At 46.4% G+C, this 19,004-nt stretch overlaps 1 protein-coding gene across 3 annotated transcripts; it reads left to right on the forward strand.

The window, feature by feature from the left end:
• Positions 1–77: 77 nt before the first annotated feature.
• Positions 78–17,991, forward strand: Abhd4 (abhydrolase domain containing 4, N-acyl phospholipase B). 3 transcript variants are annotated; one of them, XM_048445185.3, is made up of 7 exons: positions 78–340; positions 9,603–9,691; positions 11,135–11,507; positions 11,670–11,824; positions 13,303–13,414; positions 15,795–15,981; positions 16,579–17,991. In XM_048445185.3, the coding sequence occupies exons 2-7, from the start codon at positions 9,652–9,654 to the stop codon at positions 16,666–16,668; spliced, it is 957 nt and encodes a 318-aa protein (XP_048301142.1). In that variant the 5' UTR covers positions 78–340; positions 9,603–9,651; the 3' UTR covers positions 16,669–17,991. The 3 variants fall into 3 exon arrangements, with proteins under 3 accessions (XP_048301142.1, XP_048301137.1, XP_048301147.1); XM_048445180.3 differs by lacking the exon at positions 78–340 and adding an exon at positions 6,540–6,652; XM_048445190.3 differs by lacking the exon at positions 78–340 and adding an exon at positions 6,635–6,765.
• The last annotated feature ends 1,013 nt before the right edge of the window (positions 17,992–19,004 follow it).

The raw sequence follows: 19,004 nt of genomic DNA on the forward strand, positions 1-19,004 counted from the left end.
GATTTGTGACAGGAACAGGGGGAAAGGTTTTACCGCGGACAACGTAGTTTACCAGAAAGTTCCGACTCTCTTTGGTCCCATGTCCTCAGTGGCTAAACGTGGGACTCTGCTTAGGGACCAACCTGGCGGTCTAGGGATCCAACCTGCCTGGCCCTAATTCCCTCAAACCCTCTGTCTGCAGATGCCTATGACAGATCGTTAGAACAAGTCAAGTTCCTTCGCATTGAGAACTATGTATATCCGGGGCAAGCACCAGTTTACACTGGCAGGTGAGGGTTGACCTCTACAGAATCCTGAACTGGAAGGCCGGACCTGGGCCTACGAAGACCTAAACCAGCAGGTATTCATTCATTCGACAAACGTTTGTTGGCCACCAACAAACTTAACTTGTGGTTAAGTTGTAGGGACATTCAGGTTAATCAAACACAGACATTGTCTAAAAAGGGAGGTAATCACTTGAATGTAGAGTGTAAGGTCAAAATCAGCAGCAATTCGTACCAAACTGACATCTTAAATCTATTGTAATATCCCAAGATGTCAACGTCGAAAGGCTCGCAGGAGCTTGTCTCGTTCAACCTGACCCTCTCCGAATCCTTTTATAGAAAATGATATGAAAGTTTGAGGTTTTAAGAAAACTTAAGCTCTGCCTTCTGCTTTGCATTGCCGTACAAGTTCACAAAAAAACAGACCTTCGAAACATAGTATCTCTCACCTTTCGGTTGCCACTTCTACCCACACATAATTAGGTACTTCATTTCAGCATTTAAGTCTCACCTTCAACTGCGCTAGCTAGATAAATGGGCAAAATTTCTAAAACAGCAACTGAACAGCATTCTCTTGCTGTCGCTTATTTGTATGTAGCCTGGAAACACTTAGCACCACAATCCTACAGCAAGTAAAGACCCTTGGTAGGTTCCAGCGAACCATCTGTGTCCTTGGGAAATCTTAGTCTGTTAGAAGAGGTAAATCCATATTCACAAACGAGGAGCTTGCACTGCTTTAAAAAATTAGCCTCGGTGCCCTTGTGTTACTGTAGAGCGGGTAGGGGCAGGAAGAAGAGTCAAACTGGTTCGGTTCCTCTTCCACGTAATATGACGTACATCTGCAATTGCACTTTTCTCACTGTCCCATCACAAGTAGGAGAGCAGACACCTCTGGTATTCAACCTAAGAACAGAGGGGACAAGTGGCTAATCCTCATAATCATCTAATTATGAATTCCTTAAGAAGTTTCTGTACCATCACTCAGCCTCTTCCAGGAGTTTTCCCCTTTGTTCCTGCTCAACTACCACCATTAACGTCTCCATGGCAATGTCCTAGGAAGCCAGAATCAATGCTTGTCTCATCACTTACTGAGCAAGCACCACCCTTTCTAATAGAATGACCCAAAACTTTTCCTCAGCTACCTGACTTTATAAGAAAAATTTTGTGTTCGGTGTATGAGTTTATCTAAGCTAGCAATGGGGGAAATCATACTCCATGGGTTTGAGTAGTGTGAGTCATTAGTATGTGTAAAAGTTCATGTGCCTAGCAGTAGATAAAAGAGCAAGTTCCAGAATTGGACAAAGATGGCTTTGAACTTTGATTCCACCTGCTACTAATTATCTAATCTCGATCTGATGACTTAGTGCTTAATTTGTGGTTTAATTTTCCTCTTCTTTTTGTCAAGGTTTCTCTATGTAGCCTAGCCTGGAACTTACTATATACAGCAGAGTGAATTCAAACTTGCAGTCCTTCTGCCTCTGCTTACCAAGTGTTAAAATTACAGATATGCATCGCTATGACACCCAGGTCTCATTTTCCACTTCTATGACATGGAAGTAACAATACCTGAATCCCCACAATGTTTTATTGGGATTAAATGAGATAATGTAAAACATTAAAGATTTAGCAAAGTGCATGGTCCATGGTAAGTGTTCAGAAAATGTTTCTTCTTATGAACTATGATTCATTCTGATATGAACTGTTTCCTCTGCTTCTCCAAATAATTCAAAGTTAGCCATACTGCAGAACTCCAATAATTTGGGCATACAAAAGATGGTACCAGGACTGCAAGTCAGATGGCTGGCAAAAGAAACTGGATTTAAAGTTAAGTCAGAAATCCGAGAAGACTTTAGAGGCCTCATGACTAAGATGCCCAACAACGTAAGATACGGGAGAGTGGAAGGCCAAGGAAGTGCCCTTGGGCAAAGTCCGTGATTTTACATTCTTTCTCCTATAATAAGAAATTATATTCTCTACTATGACAAACATGAATCCTAAGTCTGAGTAGGAAAAGACTCTCATAAAGAGAGTCTCTCCATGGAGAAGAGACTCTCTCAGTTCTTCCCCGCTTTGTATTTCACTTTGGCCTTGACTCCTTTTCCTTCTCTCTACTCCCGCATGTAACTATTCACGTTTTAAACTTTGGTCCGAATTAGACCAAGACCCTTCTTTCCTTGTTCTCTAATTCAACAAATAAAGCATGCTGCCTATTTGTTACATGTTTCTGGGTATCTAGCATGCTAAACAAATACTGGACCTCTGACCTGTACCTCCAGCACAGGATTCTTTTCAAAAGGAAAATTATAGCTAAATCAAATTTCAATCAACACAAAGTGAGTTTTTCTCAACTATGGTGCTTTCTATCTAAGTTCTAGTCAAGCAACAAATGTCTCTAGTGAGCCTGTAGCCCTTTATCCTGTCATTCCTGCAGTATAGCAACTCGGAATCCTTTTCTGATTTCCTTCTTTCCTAGCTCTTTGGGGAGTCCCATAAAAACTTCAATCTTGCCAGGTGGTGTTGGTGCACACCTGTAATCCCAGTACTTGGGAAGCAGAGGCAGGCGGATCTCAGTGAGTTCTAGGCCAACCTGGTCTATAAACTGAGCCAGGCCTACACAGAGAAACCTTGTCTTGAAAAACCACACACACACACACACACACACACACACACACACACACACACACACACTGAGAGCACTTCAATCTTGTCTTCTCTGGCAACAAAAAAGAATTGGTCTTATTTTCCTTTATGAGAGTATCATTTACCCAGGGAAGAGAATTACTAAGAATTGTTGAGCTCCCTACAAGAGGGAACTGAAAACACCATGCTAAGCAGCACTACCCTATTGAGTAGAATTTCCTTTAATGAGAACACCTGTGCCAATCAGTGTGGGGACAGCTAGACACATGTGGCTGCCCGAGCAATAGAAATATAGCTAGGAGTAGCCAAGGAAAGTTTATCTGGTTTGTGTTCATTTAAAACTAAGCCAAAGGTAGGATTGGTGGCTCAGCAGTTAGGAGTGCCTGCTGCTCTTATAGAGGACCTGAGTTCAGTTTCTAGTACCCAGGTCAGATAGCTCATAAATGCCTGTAACTCCAGCTCTACAGGAATCTGACATGGTGTTTTGGCCAGTGTGAGCATCCACTCTCATGTGTACCTACCTCACCACCCATCCCACACACACATAAATGAATCTTATTTTTTTTTAATTAAGCCACATATGCTATCACTGGACAGAGGATGTTGAAGCTGTTTTATTCACCAATCCCTTTGTATAGTCTAAGATTCACCTTGTTCATTCAAAAGTCAGCAGCACCCATTTGAAGGAATGGTTCATTCCTTCCAGGCCTGGGCTTAACCAGCTTATCCGCTCCACCTACTTTTGGAGGGGGTTAACCAATTAGATTCTGTCCCTAAAGAATATATTAATAGGGCTGCTGAGATCTCAGTGGTTAAGAGTACTTGTTGCTCTTGTGGTTGACCTGGGTTTGGTTCCCAGCACCAACAAGGAGGTTAACAGCCATCCTTACCTCCAGTTCCAGGAGAATCAGATGCATTCTGACTTCCTTGGACAGCAAGCATGCTTGTGGTGCACAATCGAGCAAAACATGCATACACATAAAATAATCTTTTAAAAAGTTAAAGAGACAATAATCGTACATTTAAAAATCATAATCTTGTAGACAGGAGGATGCATTTTTTTCATATGTGCACATCTTGTGTCTTGACTTCAAGATAAGAAGGGAAAAACACATTTTTCTCTCCAGAGGCCTGTCTAGATAGGTACCAAAGGTTCATTTCATTGTATCTAGTTTTAGCAGATCCACCCAATCCTGGGTTATCTCAGTTCCAGGGATACCTTAAGGATAACTTTAATTGCAAAAGGCATTTTCCATATATTCAAATTTCTTCCTTCTAAACAATTATTATAAAAGGAAATTATGCTAAAGCTTACTTGGCACATGTGGAGACAGAATGCAAATGCTCCCTGTGCTCTGGTGAGATGCGCTCTAAAATCTAGAACATTCCAGTTCCACGTGATCAGCCTTGCCTCAAAAGGACCCCCATTTTATAGGTTATCAGGAAAGTAGGAGCTTTAGTTAGCCTGTGAAAACAACCCCGGATTTCTATCTAGTGTCACTTATATTATAGCCCCCAAACCCTAGCTAGCACTTAGCCCTTCATTCTGTAGACAACCATTCATGCTTCTGCTTACTAAACTGTTCACCCATCCATTCATCAAGTACCTACTCTGACTCACCTGATGCTGAGAGCAAAGCAGAGTACTAGATAGGTAAGATTCCCCATGAAACTTAGTGTCTAGTAGTGAGAAACATAGATGTTCACCATCCTTTCAGTGTTGTTCTGAAGAAAATAGTCATGTGGTAGAGAAATAGAGGTCTCTTTGTTGTGGGGGGGTGCTCTAAGTTCTGATTACATAGTTATCAGCTTTCCAAAGCCCTCCTAACGAAGTTGGTGGGGACCACCAGAGCATTTCATTTCCTGTCTTTTTATCATTGGATTCTTTGTGCTAACATATTTTACTTTGAACATAAGATGTAACATTTTTAGAGTAAGTTTGCTGAATGTTTCTTTGAAATATCTTAGCTAATTCTCATGAGGCACAATTCAGAGGAAGAAGCAACCTGATAAAATTACTTGCCCAAGATCAGGAAACGGAAATTGGGAAAGCCAAGAACTTGAACTTGGCCCAGATTTCTGACCAGAGGCTCTAGACTTTTAACTAGCTAACAGGTCTCCTGGAATATCATTAATGCTTCTGAAAAATTGCAGCTTTCCAGCCTCAGAACAAATTAGCTGGGTAGGGATGTGAGGAATTGGGAGTCCAAGTTGCTAGCAGGCTTCCCAATGGTTCTACGTACTGAATTTTAGGACCACTATGCTTGGCTAAAAGAATGAATAAAAAAATCTGAAAATTCCAGTTCTCTTAAACTTTAAACCCTTATAATGATCAGTTTAACATTACTGTGTTTTAGTGAAGAAGAAATCTCAGACTCTCCTAGGCCTTTCAAGAAGATCAAAGTAAAAATACTTTAGGACTTGGAACATAGTTCAGCAGACAAAGTGCCTGCCTAGAAGGCAGGAAACCATGGATTCAGTCCCCATCCTGAACCATCATGCCTGAAGCACATAACATAATCCCAGCGCTCCAGAGGTAGAAATAGGAGAATCACAAGGGACACATAACACACACACACACACACACACACACACAGAGAGAGAGAGAGAGAGAGAGAGAGAGAGAGAGAGAGAGAGTCTCAGAAAGAGGTAGGAAGGAAAAGGGAAAAAGAAAGGTATTTTTGTAAATTTCTCTTTCCTGAGGTGTGGTTTTAAGCTAATGGAGTGGATAATCTGAAATGGAGCAGCTCTGGTGATATCACACCCCCTTTGCCAGTTCAAGTGAGTTCTGCAGCCAGCTTCAAGATTTGAACTCCTCCTCAGAACCCACCTGAAATGTTCTGGGTTAAGACATGTCGTCACATCTCATATTCTGTATCTCACACCCACATACATAAAGCAGGCCAGCCTTAATGTTAGTTCTTTAGCTGGGCCTTCTCTGGGAGGGGAGTTCCTCCAAAGGGCAGCGGGATCGAGCTATTTCTTCTTGGAAACTAGGTTGGAGACAGATCCCCAGAGCAGAGGAATGCTTACTTATCTTGACAGATGTCACAGCTCTGTTTAGAGCTGTAAATACAGGATGTCCCAAATACTGCAGGGAGCATACTTAGTTTTAAAAATTGCTTTCTGTCTCAATTTCAATTTTATCTAGGCATTTTGGTTTTGTGTTTTTGAAATCTGAAAATCTTGGGTTACAATATCCAAGGCCCCCTTTTTAGGGAGCAACGTATGATGTTTCTACGAACATCTAAAGCATTTTGACAGACGAACTAGGAAAGTCAGGTGAAGCGTCAGGGACCTGAGCCATACAGGGAAGCTCCGGAGTGTGAGAGAAAGTCAAGGCAGTTCCTTCCACTCTTTAATTGTGGGAGAGATGGAGGCGGGGCGGATGGCATTTCAGGGAGGAACAGGGAGTTTTAAACCTGTCTCCCTCGCTGTCCCCCAAAGGTGGGTGATATGGTTTAGGATCATACTTTTGCTAGACCCTAGTGTTCAGCCCGGACGCAGGCCAGCGGGAGCAAACAGAAGGAAGTACTCCACAGGTTCCAGCCCAGGAGTGGCGCTGGCCGGTGGGACAGGGACGCTGGTTCTTGAACCCCACTAGCGGCCCAGGCCCCGCCTCCGGCTCCGCCCCCTTTGTTATCCGATACTTCTCTGGGTCAGCTGGTTCTGGCGTCAGGCGGAGGGATGGGCTGGCTCAGCTCGACCCGGCAGGGCTTGTTTACTATGGCTGATGATCTGGAGCAGCAGTGAGTTACTCCTGTCCGTTTCTCTTTCTATCTCTGTCTGTCTGTTCGGGTCAAGATCCGGGGACTGTCTGTGGTTGCAGACAGCTTCAGACTTCCCCGTCTTTCCTTTTCAGGTTGGCTTCTGAAGGGAGGGATGGGGTGCGCTGAGGAGGCTGCGGAACTGGGGGGAGCGCTAAGGGTTGAGCTTGTGTGCAGCCTGGGGCGTCTGACTTCCACTTAGTCTTCGCGAGCACCCCTTGGTAGCGCAGTTTGATTGGTGGTAATGTGCAATGGATAAGCTTGCTCTTCCCGCCCCCAGAGCAAGCTTGAGAGACGCGGACGTGGGGGCAGCAGCGGGTGCTTGCTGAGACTTGCCCCGGGACTAAAGTCGTGGGTGCGAAAGGCCTTGAAGGAGAAGGCGTGAGAAGAAGTCCCTACTGTGCTGGGATTAGTGTGGACCTGGCTTGCAAGTTCTTTTAGCCCTTGGCCGCCTTGACACGTTCTGCTTGCAATCCTAATTGATGATGTTTTTAATCATTATAAACACATGCTTACTGCAGTGGGTTCAGAATTAGGTTTGTTAGGTTGAGGGTAGGGGGAGGGTACCGCTCACCCAAGGGCATCAAGTTTGGGATGCCACCTGTGGGTGGTGTGATGACGGTCTAACAGGACCAGGAAAAAGTTACTTGGAGAATGACTCAGCTCCAAGGGTTTCATGGGAACAAGGCCTTCCCTTGACCTAATATTTGTCCTTTTGGCAGAAGGAATTAACTTTGTAACGATAGTAAATAATAGCGTTGGGTACTTGAAGGAACTTCTCAGGAGAGTATTGCTTTCTAAGAAGAAATTTACGATGCCTACAGAGACTCGGGGAAACAGCACTAGAGCCAGAGAAGATGCAGGTCATTCGGCTCTATTTCACAAATAAAGCAGAAGATGCTGGTGCCCACAGAAATTTACAGGCTTGCTCAAAATTACAGGGGTCTAGAACAGGTTTTCTCCCAGCACAGAGCTGCTCTGTTACCCCATGAGGACGAGGCACTACCCAGGCCAGGTTCGGGGGCTTTGTGCAGTTGGCCTCACTTTCCCATCTCAGCCCTTTCCTCCCTGATAGCACTAGCACACAGCGAGACAGACACGTGCCTGTTCTCTTTCTGGATCAGTGTCTGGGGAAGAAAGGCAAAGGTGTACACATACCCTGTGCTCCCCACCTCCACCCCTTTCGGGACTGTGGAGCACACTGTCTGGAGGACAGCATTTCTCATGAGCTCCTGTAGGCAGTTACAGGTGCCGTGGTCTGACTGGTTTTAGTCTCTACAGTGCAAAGAGGAAGTTTCTGTTTAGAGACTGGTCAAGAGCTGTGGTCCTGGGAATTCTGGCAGACTGTTAAAAGGGTCCTGGATGTCCCTAGGATTAGACTGACAGCTTTCATATGATGGAAGCCATTTATATACCACTCCCACATCAACCCTAGGTTTTCTTTCAAACCTCACACTTTCATTGAGAGCAGCCACCTAAAAATAGTAATGATATACACAGGTAATGATCGGCTGAGGGAAGATAGTGTCGACTTGGAGTTTATCATTTCTAAGCCTTATTCTATATGCTTTAGATGTTAACTCACAGATTTTTTAGAAACTTGTGAGGTAGATACAATTACCTCCCATTTGCGGCTGAAGAAACTGACACACAAAGCTAATGTGTCACTCCCTACTGCTGGTAAGTGGCCTTGCTGGGATTAGAACTCTAGTTTCTGGCTTTAGATCACATTCCCTTCAGAAAATAAATACAAATAAAATGTGGTTGTATACTACAGTGTTCAGATGTGCCTCAAAAAGCTGGGACTCGAAGGTCCACAGAGGAGATATTCGTTTTCTAACTTGCTGGTGACCTCTCTGGGAATCGGCTTGCTCACCTGTGAAGCAGAGACTGAATGAACTAGGTGGTTTCCCAGAAAACACCCTAATGTAACATCTGTGCTTCCTGTGATGTTCAGGGAGCCCACTGTGTTTGCTACGAGTAGCTGGGATGGTTCTTCCACAGGATGGCCTTGTCTTCTCATGCTCATACCCACAAGCCCTTGCTGCAGCTTCTGGCAACCATCCTATAGCCTTCACCTAGACAGAGTTCACAAAAAGAGGAATAACATGAAAGATAGGGAAAGTAGAATAGAAACTATGATTCATTGAGCAATTCAATTTGTGACAGGTACTTGACAAGGTTCCTTTCATATCTAGACCTCAAAGCCAGTCTATTTATCAGTGGCAGGTCTGTAAGTCAGAGCCAGGAGTTCTGTTCCCTCCAGAACTAGGGCTTGTAATCTCAGTGGCTTAGTCACTGGGTGTGAAGGAGAAAGCAGGATGAGTTACCAGTTTTACTCTAGGACATAGGTAAGCGTACTTCTCACTTTACAACCTGAAGAGGTAGGCCAGAGTCACCTCTTTCTCTTGGTGGACAGGAGGACGTGAACCCAGATAGCCCTCCCTGCTCCAAGTTCAGAGCTGATGGGTTTCGCAGTCAGGGACTAACAGCGGCCCATACCTCCTGAAGCGTGTAAGACAACAGATGGCATGGGAACTTGTCTGTCCTACCCTAAAAGAACAGCTAGTTCTGGGGGTGACAGAAATAATGGAAACATTAAAGTCACTCCTTCTCCCTTTGAAATCTCCTTGAACATAAATTATGATAACCAGTAACAAAGGGGAATTGTGACACTCCAGAAAGATACTAGATGGGAAAAGGTCGTTTTGTGTACATGGCGTTCTGCTATCTGTCAAGGGCCATTGTTGTTAATAGCCATTTGCCAAGGAAAAGTAACAGTATATGGGACTGCTAGGGCACTGCTGACCTGAAGGCCTCGAGGAGCAGGCCTCCTGCGGCTGGAAACACCTTGTACCCTGATAACTCATGGGGCTATCAGCAAGACTGGGAACTTTTCAGTGTGGCCAACAAGTGCCTCTCTGTCTCGTAGGCCTCAGGGCTGGCTGAGTAGCTGGCTCCCCACTTGGCGCCCCACTTCCATGTCTCAGCTGAAGAATGTGGAAGCCAGGATCCTCCAGTGTAAGTAGAGGGAACAGTTTGCTCCTCCTTTTAAAATGTCTGGAAAAGATACAAGATCTTCTCCAAGCTGGGTCCACTGAGCCCACTGATTCCTAATGAGCAGTGTATGGGCCAGAGGAAAGAAAATCGGTGGTTTGAGGGGAGGGACAGACAGAGGACACAGTATTTCATGACAGTGGTCCCTCAGCTCCCTAGCCCCGTGGTAGTCCTTCCCACATCCTCCAGTCTCTCCTTAGACCCTGTACATTCCAGTGTGCAGTAACGCACACAGATATTTCGCCCTCTTCATCTTTTCCCTGTCTTCTTATTTTTTCCCTCTCTTCTAAACACATAACTAAGAACATTTTAATTCCCCGCCTTCCTACTTGAGTGTCAGCAATCCTGTGTTTTCTAATATTGCTGTTTCCTGCCTTCTACTAGATGTAACCTACCAGCTGCCTGGTTACCACAGCTATTTGGAGTTCACACAGACCAGATTGCATGAGCAATATTGAAGAAGGTGACCCATGAGCAGCACTAGCCTTTGGTTCCAGCCAGACCCCAGGGTCATATCTCCCCATAACCCCACCCCATCATGACCAACCCTGCTGTTCTGCCCAGGTGGAGCTACTGTCTCTGGCCTGAAAGGAATCACAGCTCTCAAGCCTCCATCCAGATGCATCTGATTCACCCAGGAAGCTCTTTCATATGACTGTTGCCACACTAGCAAAAGGAAAAACACTGCCCCACCTCAGTGTCTAAGAGGAATAAGTCCTTGGCTCAACCCACTCCCATCACCACTCTACCTAGCTAGACCACAGTCTCTCTCTTCATCTCCAAACACATGCAAATTCAAGAACAATGAGTCCAAGGGTCATCTGACATCAGGGACCCAAAGGGAATTGGGTACAGCATCTTGATCCCTCTTATAGCCTACAGACCAAATGGTCTGCACATTTCCCTTGGATTTGAATTCATTAGTTTATGAAGTATAAAAGAAAAATTACTCTGGTACTTATTAAGTCTTTTAGAATGACCATATAAAATTGTTGTCATTCTCGGTTCCCCATACTATAAGAACAGCTGGGGATTTAGGGCTAAGAAACAGAGTTAGTGGATGGAAATCACTAAAGACAAAGAAAAGTCCAGGACTTACACATCAAATCAAAAGTAGAAGCCAAGGAACTGGATCAGATCTGAAGACAGGGCTGGGGGAGGGGCTTGTCCTACTAGCCTAGGGTTCAGGCTAAAGCCAGTCTAATGAGGCTGGAGATGGATGGGGGCTGTTGAAGGTCACTTTTTGTTTCTGAGATAAAACATTGACCAAATCAAACCTGGGGAGGAAAAGTTTACGTGGCTCACAGATTACAGGGCGGGAGCTTGGAGGCAAGAACTGAAGCAGCGACCACAGAGGGCTTCAGCCTACTGGCTTGTTGGTTTACCCTGGAATTCTTCCCTTCCCAGGTCTCCAGAACAAGTTCCTGGCCCGTTATGTTTCCCTCCCAAACCAGAACAAGATCTGGACGGTGACTGTGAGCCCAGAGCAAAAGGACCGTACCCCTCTGGTGATGGTACATGGCTTTGGGGGCGGCGTGGGCCTCTGGATCCTCAACATGGATTCACTGAGTGCCCGCCGCACACTCCATACCTTTGATCTGCTTGGCTTCGGGAGAAGCTCAAGGCCAACATTCCCAAGGGACCCAGAAGGAGCTGAAGATGAGTTTGTGACCTCAATAGAGACATGGCGGGAGACCATGGGAATCCCCACCATGATCCTCCTGGGGCACAGTTTGGGGGGATTCCTGGCCACTTCTTACTCTATCAAGTATCCTGAGAGGTAATATGAACTACCCTCACCCCTCATGAATGGATTCCGTGCCTTACCAGGCACATTCCAATATTGATTTCCAGTAAAAGTCTCATTGCCCTGCAGTTTAAGAGTCATGAGACCTCCAAGCAAACACAGTGTACCCTCTATTTGTTTCTTCTTTTAATGTAGAGTTAAACACCTTATCCTGGTGGACCCATGGGGCTTTCCCCTACGACCAACTGACCCCAGTGAGATCCGTGCACCTCCAACCTGGGTCAAGGCTGTGGCATCTGTCCTGGGGCGTTCCAATCCACTGGCTGTTCTTCGAGTGGCTGGGCCTTGGGGTGAGTCACCTCCAGGAGAAGAACTCTGCATTAAAACTGAGGCCACCCCATTCACCGTTGCCTTGGTGCACCTGGTCTCCTGCCATCCTCACTTGTTCATAAAACAGAGCCTGACCTGGCATTATCACTTAAAACTGATAATCAGGACATTATCTCTTTATTGGAGGTTTCAGACAATTGTTATAGTTTCCCTCCATCTGCATCAGCAGAGAGAACAGAATGACTGCCTTATATGTCGGCAGATCCCAAAGAAAGGAAGGGGTTATGGCATGTGGCTTCTCTGTTTCTCTGCTATGAGTTTATATGACAACCTGTCTGTTGCAGTAACTATCACTCGGTCCCATTCCATTGCTCTCCAGCACCTACAGCAAGGAGGGCTCTGAACCCCAGCTTCTAACGTAGCACATGCAGATAAGTCCTTCTGAACCGTAGAAAATGAACCCTGATGTAGAAGTTTAGCACAGGAGTTCTGGAAGAAGAGGGGCAAGCAAGGGACATGGGTGCCAAAGGGGAGCAGACACCCCTGCCATCCTTTCTGCTCTAACCATTCTCTCCTTTCCTGGCCTTGGATCTGGCCAGGTTCATTCAGGGCCTCAGCTACTGTGTTGGCTGGCTGCCTCGCAGCCATGGGATTGTGTCAGAGGAGGGCAGGGTCTGTGGCTATATTCCCAGTTCTTCCCCAGACACCTCTCACAGACAAAAAACCTACAGGGCAGAGAAAGCGGCCAGTAGGTCCAGTCCTCCAGTCCGCCCGCATATACTGATGGCGTACATGTGTACTGTGATGAGAGGTGCAGTGTCCCGAGCCTGGGCCAGCAGTGCCATTAAGGTCACTCTCCATGTATTCTGTTACAGCCTGAAAGTGAGAGAGTGCTCGCAAAGGGGAGTTTCATCCGCTATCTTCTTTATCTATCATAAAAAAACTATGAGAGTTCCCATGAGGCCGGGGAAGGAGGGGACACACCTAGGCTGTAAATGAAAATTCTCTTAACCGCAGACACTCACAGAACTTGTGAACCTGTAGGAAAAGTCTTGGGACTTGCTGAAGTGAAAATCTCCTGGCTCCTTGGGGATGTTAGGCTGTCTCTAAACTCACTGGTGAGCAGCAATCAAGCTTTGACTTTGAAGTCATCTGTTTCTTCCCAGCAGGCTTCTTCACCCTTTTTTGCCACTGCCATGTTAAATGCATAAAGGAACCAAATCCTTAGATAAATTTGGTTCCGGTTGTCTAAACATGAGCAGGCAGGAGTTTATTCTTTGTCCCCAACACCACCACCCACACTGACCACTCCATGGTTTTCTGTGTTTGGATTTGGGTGATTGTTGTTCTTTGGTAGGAGCTTAAATAGGGTTTCACTGGATCCCCTGACTGACCTTGAACTTGAAACAGTTCTGCCTCTGCTTGCTGAGCGAGCTGGGATTGCAGGCACATGCCACACTCCCAGCATCATGCTGTTGTTTCTTCAATCCTTTCCCAGGGCCTGGGCTGGTGCAGAGATTCCGTCCTGACTTCAAGCGCAAGTTTGCAGACTTCTTTGAGGACGATACCATCTCGGAATATATCTACCACTGCAACGCACAGAATCCCAGGTGAGGGCAGCTCCCAGGACCAGCCCAGGGTGGGCGGCTTAAAGAGCTGCACAGCTCTGTGACTGAGTCTTCTTCCATAAAACTCTGACTCAGGGGAACATGAGCACCAGCAGGCTTGATCATTTCCAGAGAGTTCCCTAGGGGTGGCCACTAAAGGTAATAGAAGATAATAGATTTAATTAAAGAAGCTGTTCCTCTCTGCAGACCTCATGGCTTCCCTAGGCCTCAGCAGCAGGCCTGATGAGAAATAGTATGGAAGACATTTAAAAGGCAGTTGTTAACAGAAAGACTGTTTTTTTTTAAAAAAAAAATGTTGGTTTTTGGTTTGATTTTATAGGCAAATATGATTTTTGTTTGTTTTTAAGACAGAGAAAGAAACATCTTTGCCTACCCACAATTTTCAATTTCCAAATTTCTTCATTTTCGGTTTAATATTTCATGTAACATTGCTTCAGAGAGACTCTTAGAATGTGTCCCTTTGTATAAATACACATGACATATCTATAAGATACGTGTCTGGAATATATTCAAAGAAAGAATGTGCGTTTATTTCAGTTATATACACCTCAAAATAGCTTAGAATGGGCATAAAAAATTCTTCCACTCTTTTCAAAGTATAGAAGTGTCCTGAGAACTGAGAAGTTCTCATCTCTGACTACTCACAGGCAAGCTCCAAAAGCTGCTGACCTGCAGGTGTGGCAGCCTTGACAGCCAGGACAGAGCCAAGAAAATAATCTCCCACAGCCAGACACTGTGAGAGGCTGATACCAGCAGGGCACACTGGTAGCACCACCCTGTGGAGACCTCACCCTGACCCTGCAGGACTGTCCAAGTCACTATGACCCCAAGGTTGTGAGGGAGGTGAGGTTCGACCTTTCAGCCACACTGTGAGCATTAGTCTCGATGAAGTGTGGGAGCTAGTATTGCACGTGATTCTAGCTAGTAGCAGGGTTCCAGCTCAGCAGTGCGCCATAGGAACCTCAGCAGTTAAAGTGGGCACCCCCAGCTTCCTGCTCTTGGACTGCTCTCAGTCCTCATGGCTCATCATCAGCCCCGTCTCGTGGCCAGCTCTCTTTCTCTCCCTCCAGACATTTTATAGCACCAAGCTCTTTTACTCTAGTTGACAAATTTTCAGTAATTCCCATAAGTCCTTTGGAAAACATGACTCTGACCCAAGGGAAAATGTTTGAATAGTGCCTTCTTCATCCACCTAGACTTAGGAGCTCATTCTTTTCATCGTGTCCTGGGAAAGTGGGCATAGTTCCCTCCAGTTTGTATATGAGAAAACTGAGGTATGTTCTGGTTACACGACTTGCTAAGAAGACACGATTTAAATGCATGTCTGACAGACTGCAGAGTTCGTGGTACCATGTCTCCTAAGATGTTCTCTGCTTCTGCTGGTACAGACAGAATTCATCCCGAGGTGCAAAGGAAACCAGAAATGTAACTACACTGAACAGGCAGAGCCCAGGAGGGAATGTTGTCCTCAACCTCCCTACCTCCCACAAAAAGCTACAAGCTAGTCAGAAAGTTGGCTCCTGCCCCAGCCTCACATAAACCTGGTAGGGAGATTGAATTCACATTTGTGGTGTTCCTCTAGCAGCAGCTGCTGATCCCCAGTCTCAAAAGCCTGGTGTGTTTTCATTCTTCATCCCTAAGTGTCTTTAGCACATCCTTCTCGGTCTAATGCTCACTCTTCAGGGCTCACCTCTAGTGAATTCTCCCTCTGTCTCCTCAGAAGCTAAGCCCCTTACCCGTGTTCTGTAGCTCCAACCCCTTTTAATAGTCCTTAGAACCGCTGGGCAGCAGTGGGCACGCCTTTAATCTCAGCACTCGGGAGGCAGAGACAGGTGGATCTTTGTGAGTTCGAGGCCAGCCTGGTCTACAAGAGCTAGTTCCAGGACAGCCAGAGCTGTTATACAGAGAAACCCTGTCTCGGGAAAAATAATAATAATAATAATAATAATAATAATAATAATAATAATAATAATCCTTAGGACATTTTGAGTTAAAGCATAGTCTTCAGATTATTTATTTAGCTACCACCTTCCAAAGATGTAAGCAACAGTGCTAGCTCCAAGCAGGGAAGGCCCAGCATCTGTCCCATTCCTGTATCCCTTCACCCAGCCCAGGTGTAAATATATGTTAAATAAATAATCAGTCTGTTCTTGCACAGCTCCCTTTGCCATGGGGGTTTTCATCATGCCCTGAGGTATGTCACTCATCTCCTAATCTCGTCAATATTTAATGAGCCAGCACTGGCTATGAGAAGATTATAAAGACAGTAAGGTCCAGCCCAGCCTCTGAAAAGCAACAAGTTGACATTTCCTGCTTTGGGGTTTGTTTATATGTCAATCACCTCATTGTTTTATTCCCTCAGTGGAGAAACGGCATTCAAAGCCATGATGGAGTCCTTTGGCTGGGCCCGGCGCCCCATGTTGGAGCGTATTCACTTAATTCGAAAAGATGTGCCCATCACCATGATCTATGGGGCTAACACCTGGATAGATACCAGCACGGGGAAAAAGGTGAAGATGCAAAGGCCGGATTCCTATGTCCGGGACATGGTAAGTTGACTTACCAAGGAGTGGGGGTTGCAGCGGACAGTGGGTGACAGAGGGTGATCAAAATCAGGACAAAAATATACAGATGAGATAGAGCACTGGCTTTGAAAGTTCGCCTCTCCCCAGCCCCCTGCTAGATAGTTTGGAATGTCCATTTCTGTGCAGTCCAGTTCAGGTAAGAGGCAGGTTCCCGATAAGCAGCCAGGCATGTGCTTCCTTTCCAGACCTCCCGCCTCCCCATTGTCCCTCTTAAACCACAGCAGTGAGCAGCAGGCTAGGTAGCTGGGTAGTGGTTGCCACACTTGTCCCCTGCACCTCCTAGGAGGTGCCTACGGTCCTGTTTCCTGCATAAAACAAAACAGATCAGTGGTGGGGCTTCTGAGCAGGAAAGACACAGTGGATGTTGCCTAAAATAAAATGGGCTTTTGACAGTCACTGCACAAAGGAGCACGCCGTGCTCAGAGAAAAGGTGGGGGTCTTGTTTCTGAGAAGAGCTAAGGGCAGCAGGCAAGCAATATTTGAGGGAAGAGTGGGAGAGAACCGGTGGGGCCACTCCCCAGTGCTGGGACTTGAGAGCTGAGCCCACTGTCATGTCCACAGGAGATCGAGGGGGCATCGCACCACGTCTATGCCGACCAGCCGCATATCTTCAATGCTGTGGTAGAAGAGATCTGTAACTCGGTCGACTGAGCTGCTCTGAGAAAAAGAGGAGGAAGCCAGAGTTGCTGTCACCTCCCTGTCTTAGTCAGAACCTCTGTCCTTTCCTTACCAACTAACACGTGCCAGCCAGGCAGAGTCGGGCTGTTCCCGAGATAGGACCACAGTGAAAAACAGCACTTTTGATCCCATGCTGAGGGGCAAGAGGCAGAATCCACAAGAGGCCTTGAACTCCCCACTCTGGGGAAGAGCATAAAGGGTTGCCTAGTGCCACCCACTCTCTCCACGCCAAGTGTTCCCTGGTGGTGATTATGAGGAGATTGCAGGAGCCGTGCAGTCTCCCTGCATGGCTTTCCCTTCCTCTGGACAGAGAGGGGCTCCCCGCAGCCTTTCTAGTTTGGGAATGTGTCAGAGAGTAGGTTCCATGCAGGAACGTCCTCCTTCTCCATCACTCCATGCCTGCATCTAAACCCAGTTCCCGCCTACCCACCAAGGGCAGCTCTGCTCACCTGCACAGCCCGTCCCATGACCTTATTGGCAGAAGAGGAAGGATGGACCACATCAGGGCTGGATGAAGCATGGCTCTGCGTGCTGGGTTCCAACAGAACTGGGTATATAGCCCAGGTCTGCTGGCTTCCAGCTCATAGTGTAAGCTTCTTTCACTAAGCTTCCATGCAAACACCTCTGCTATGGAGCTGGTTTAAAACTAATCTTGCTCCATATCCTAACCTGTTATACAGGCACACTCTTATCTTGCCCTGTGTCTCAATCCTGGCTTCCTAAGTTGAGACACTTGAGACCTTTTCCCCTTCCTCTTCCCACTGTGAGGCTTTAAGCCTCTCCTGTGCCTTGGGCCCTAAAGCCCCATGTATAGTATAGAGCAAAGACGGCTCCTGGCAGAGAAGGGGAAAGGCCCTTCTGCCCTGGAGTCGTGTCTGGACTCACCAAATCCACAAGTATCTGCAGCATTTTCTACCTAGCCCCAGAGCTGAGGTCCCCTGAGAGCTCCTGCCTGTGGCTCACGGAGGAGCTTTAAGCCAGCAGTTCTCTGTCCTCATCAGACACAAAATGCTTCTCACTGCCTGACCCTCTATGCCTGCCATCTGTCACCATGGTCTCCAACTCACTCTGCTTCAGAATTACCCATCAGCCCTCTCCCATGGATCTCATTCCAGGTCCTGCTCTAAGGCTCTGGGTGCTAGGCTGGGCCTGGCCCCAGAAACAGGGCAGCTCCTGCCTCTCCTCTTTTATAAAGCCAACCCTTTCACCAGAATAGTATTAACTCCTGGTGCTTTGTACTGCTGGTCCAGCTGCCTCGAGCTGTTTTTCTAAATTAATAAAGAACAGTAAAAACTGTTTGCTGTGATGCTGTTTAATATTGGTCCAGCAAGACCACTGGGCGGCACTGCCTCACAGCAGTCCGTGTAGTCCCCAAACAAGAGAATGAAGCCAAAATGGTACCACTCATGTGTCGCTGCCTCCCATAGACTGTCTCAGACAGCCTGCTCCTGACGGAAGAGGGCTTCAACCCTAGTCAGCAGGAGAACTGAGAGGTGCTGGGCGCATACTCTGCCCAGTCATTCCCCTGTCTACCTAGGACTAGGCCTTCACAACCCTACTTCCCAACTTCTCTCCATTCTGAGTCTCAGCTCACATTTCCCTTACACAGAGAAACCTGCCTTTCCCACATCCCCAACCTAGAAGTTCCTATTGTATGTCTCCATTGAGACTCAACTGCCCCTCTTTGAAATTGTAAATGTGGGACTGAAGAGAGCTGCTTAGTGGCTAAGAGCCCTTGCTGCTCTTCCAGAGACCTAAGTTAAGTCCCCAGCACCCATGTCCCATGTCTGTCTGGCAACTACCAGTTGGAACTCCATTCCCAAGTGGATTTCTGGCTTCTGCAGTGATTTGCATGCACATGCCCACATGGATGTGCATATGCACACATGCATGCGTGCACGCACACACACACACACACACACACACACACACACACACACGGGATGGAGCAATGGCTCAGCAATTAATAACACTTGCTGTGCAGAGAACAAGTTCAGTTCTCTAAAGCTCACAAACACTTGTAATGCCAGGTTCAAGGCATCCAGTGTACGTTCTAGCCCTGTGGACGCACACATCACACAGGCATGTGCATACACATAGATTTTAAAACCTCTGAAAAAAGCTCAAGGCTATTGTCACTTGTTTAATATCCATGTTTCTCCCCTAAATAGAAGCTGTGTAAGGACAAGGGACACATTTGGTACATATTTCCATAATGTTGATTTTGATCAAGCCAAATAAGCAAGATATGCCAGATAATCAAAACAATGTTCAAATCATCGCCAACAGTACCTGCATTTGCTGGCTAA

Source organism: Myodes glareolus, chromosome 12 (assembly GCF_982192425.1).
Source record: "Myodes glareolus chromosome 12, mMyoGla1.1, whole genome shotgun sequence".
Taxonomy (NCBI): Eukaryota; Metazoa; Chordata; class Mammalia; order Rodentia; family Cricetidae; genus Myodes; species Myodes glareolus.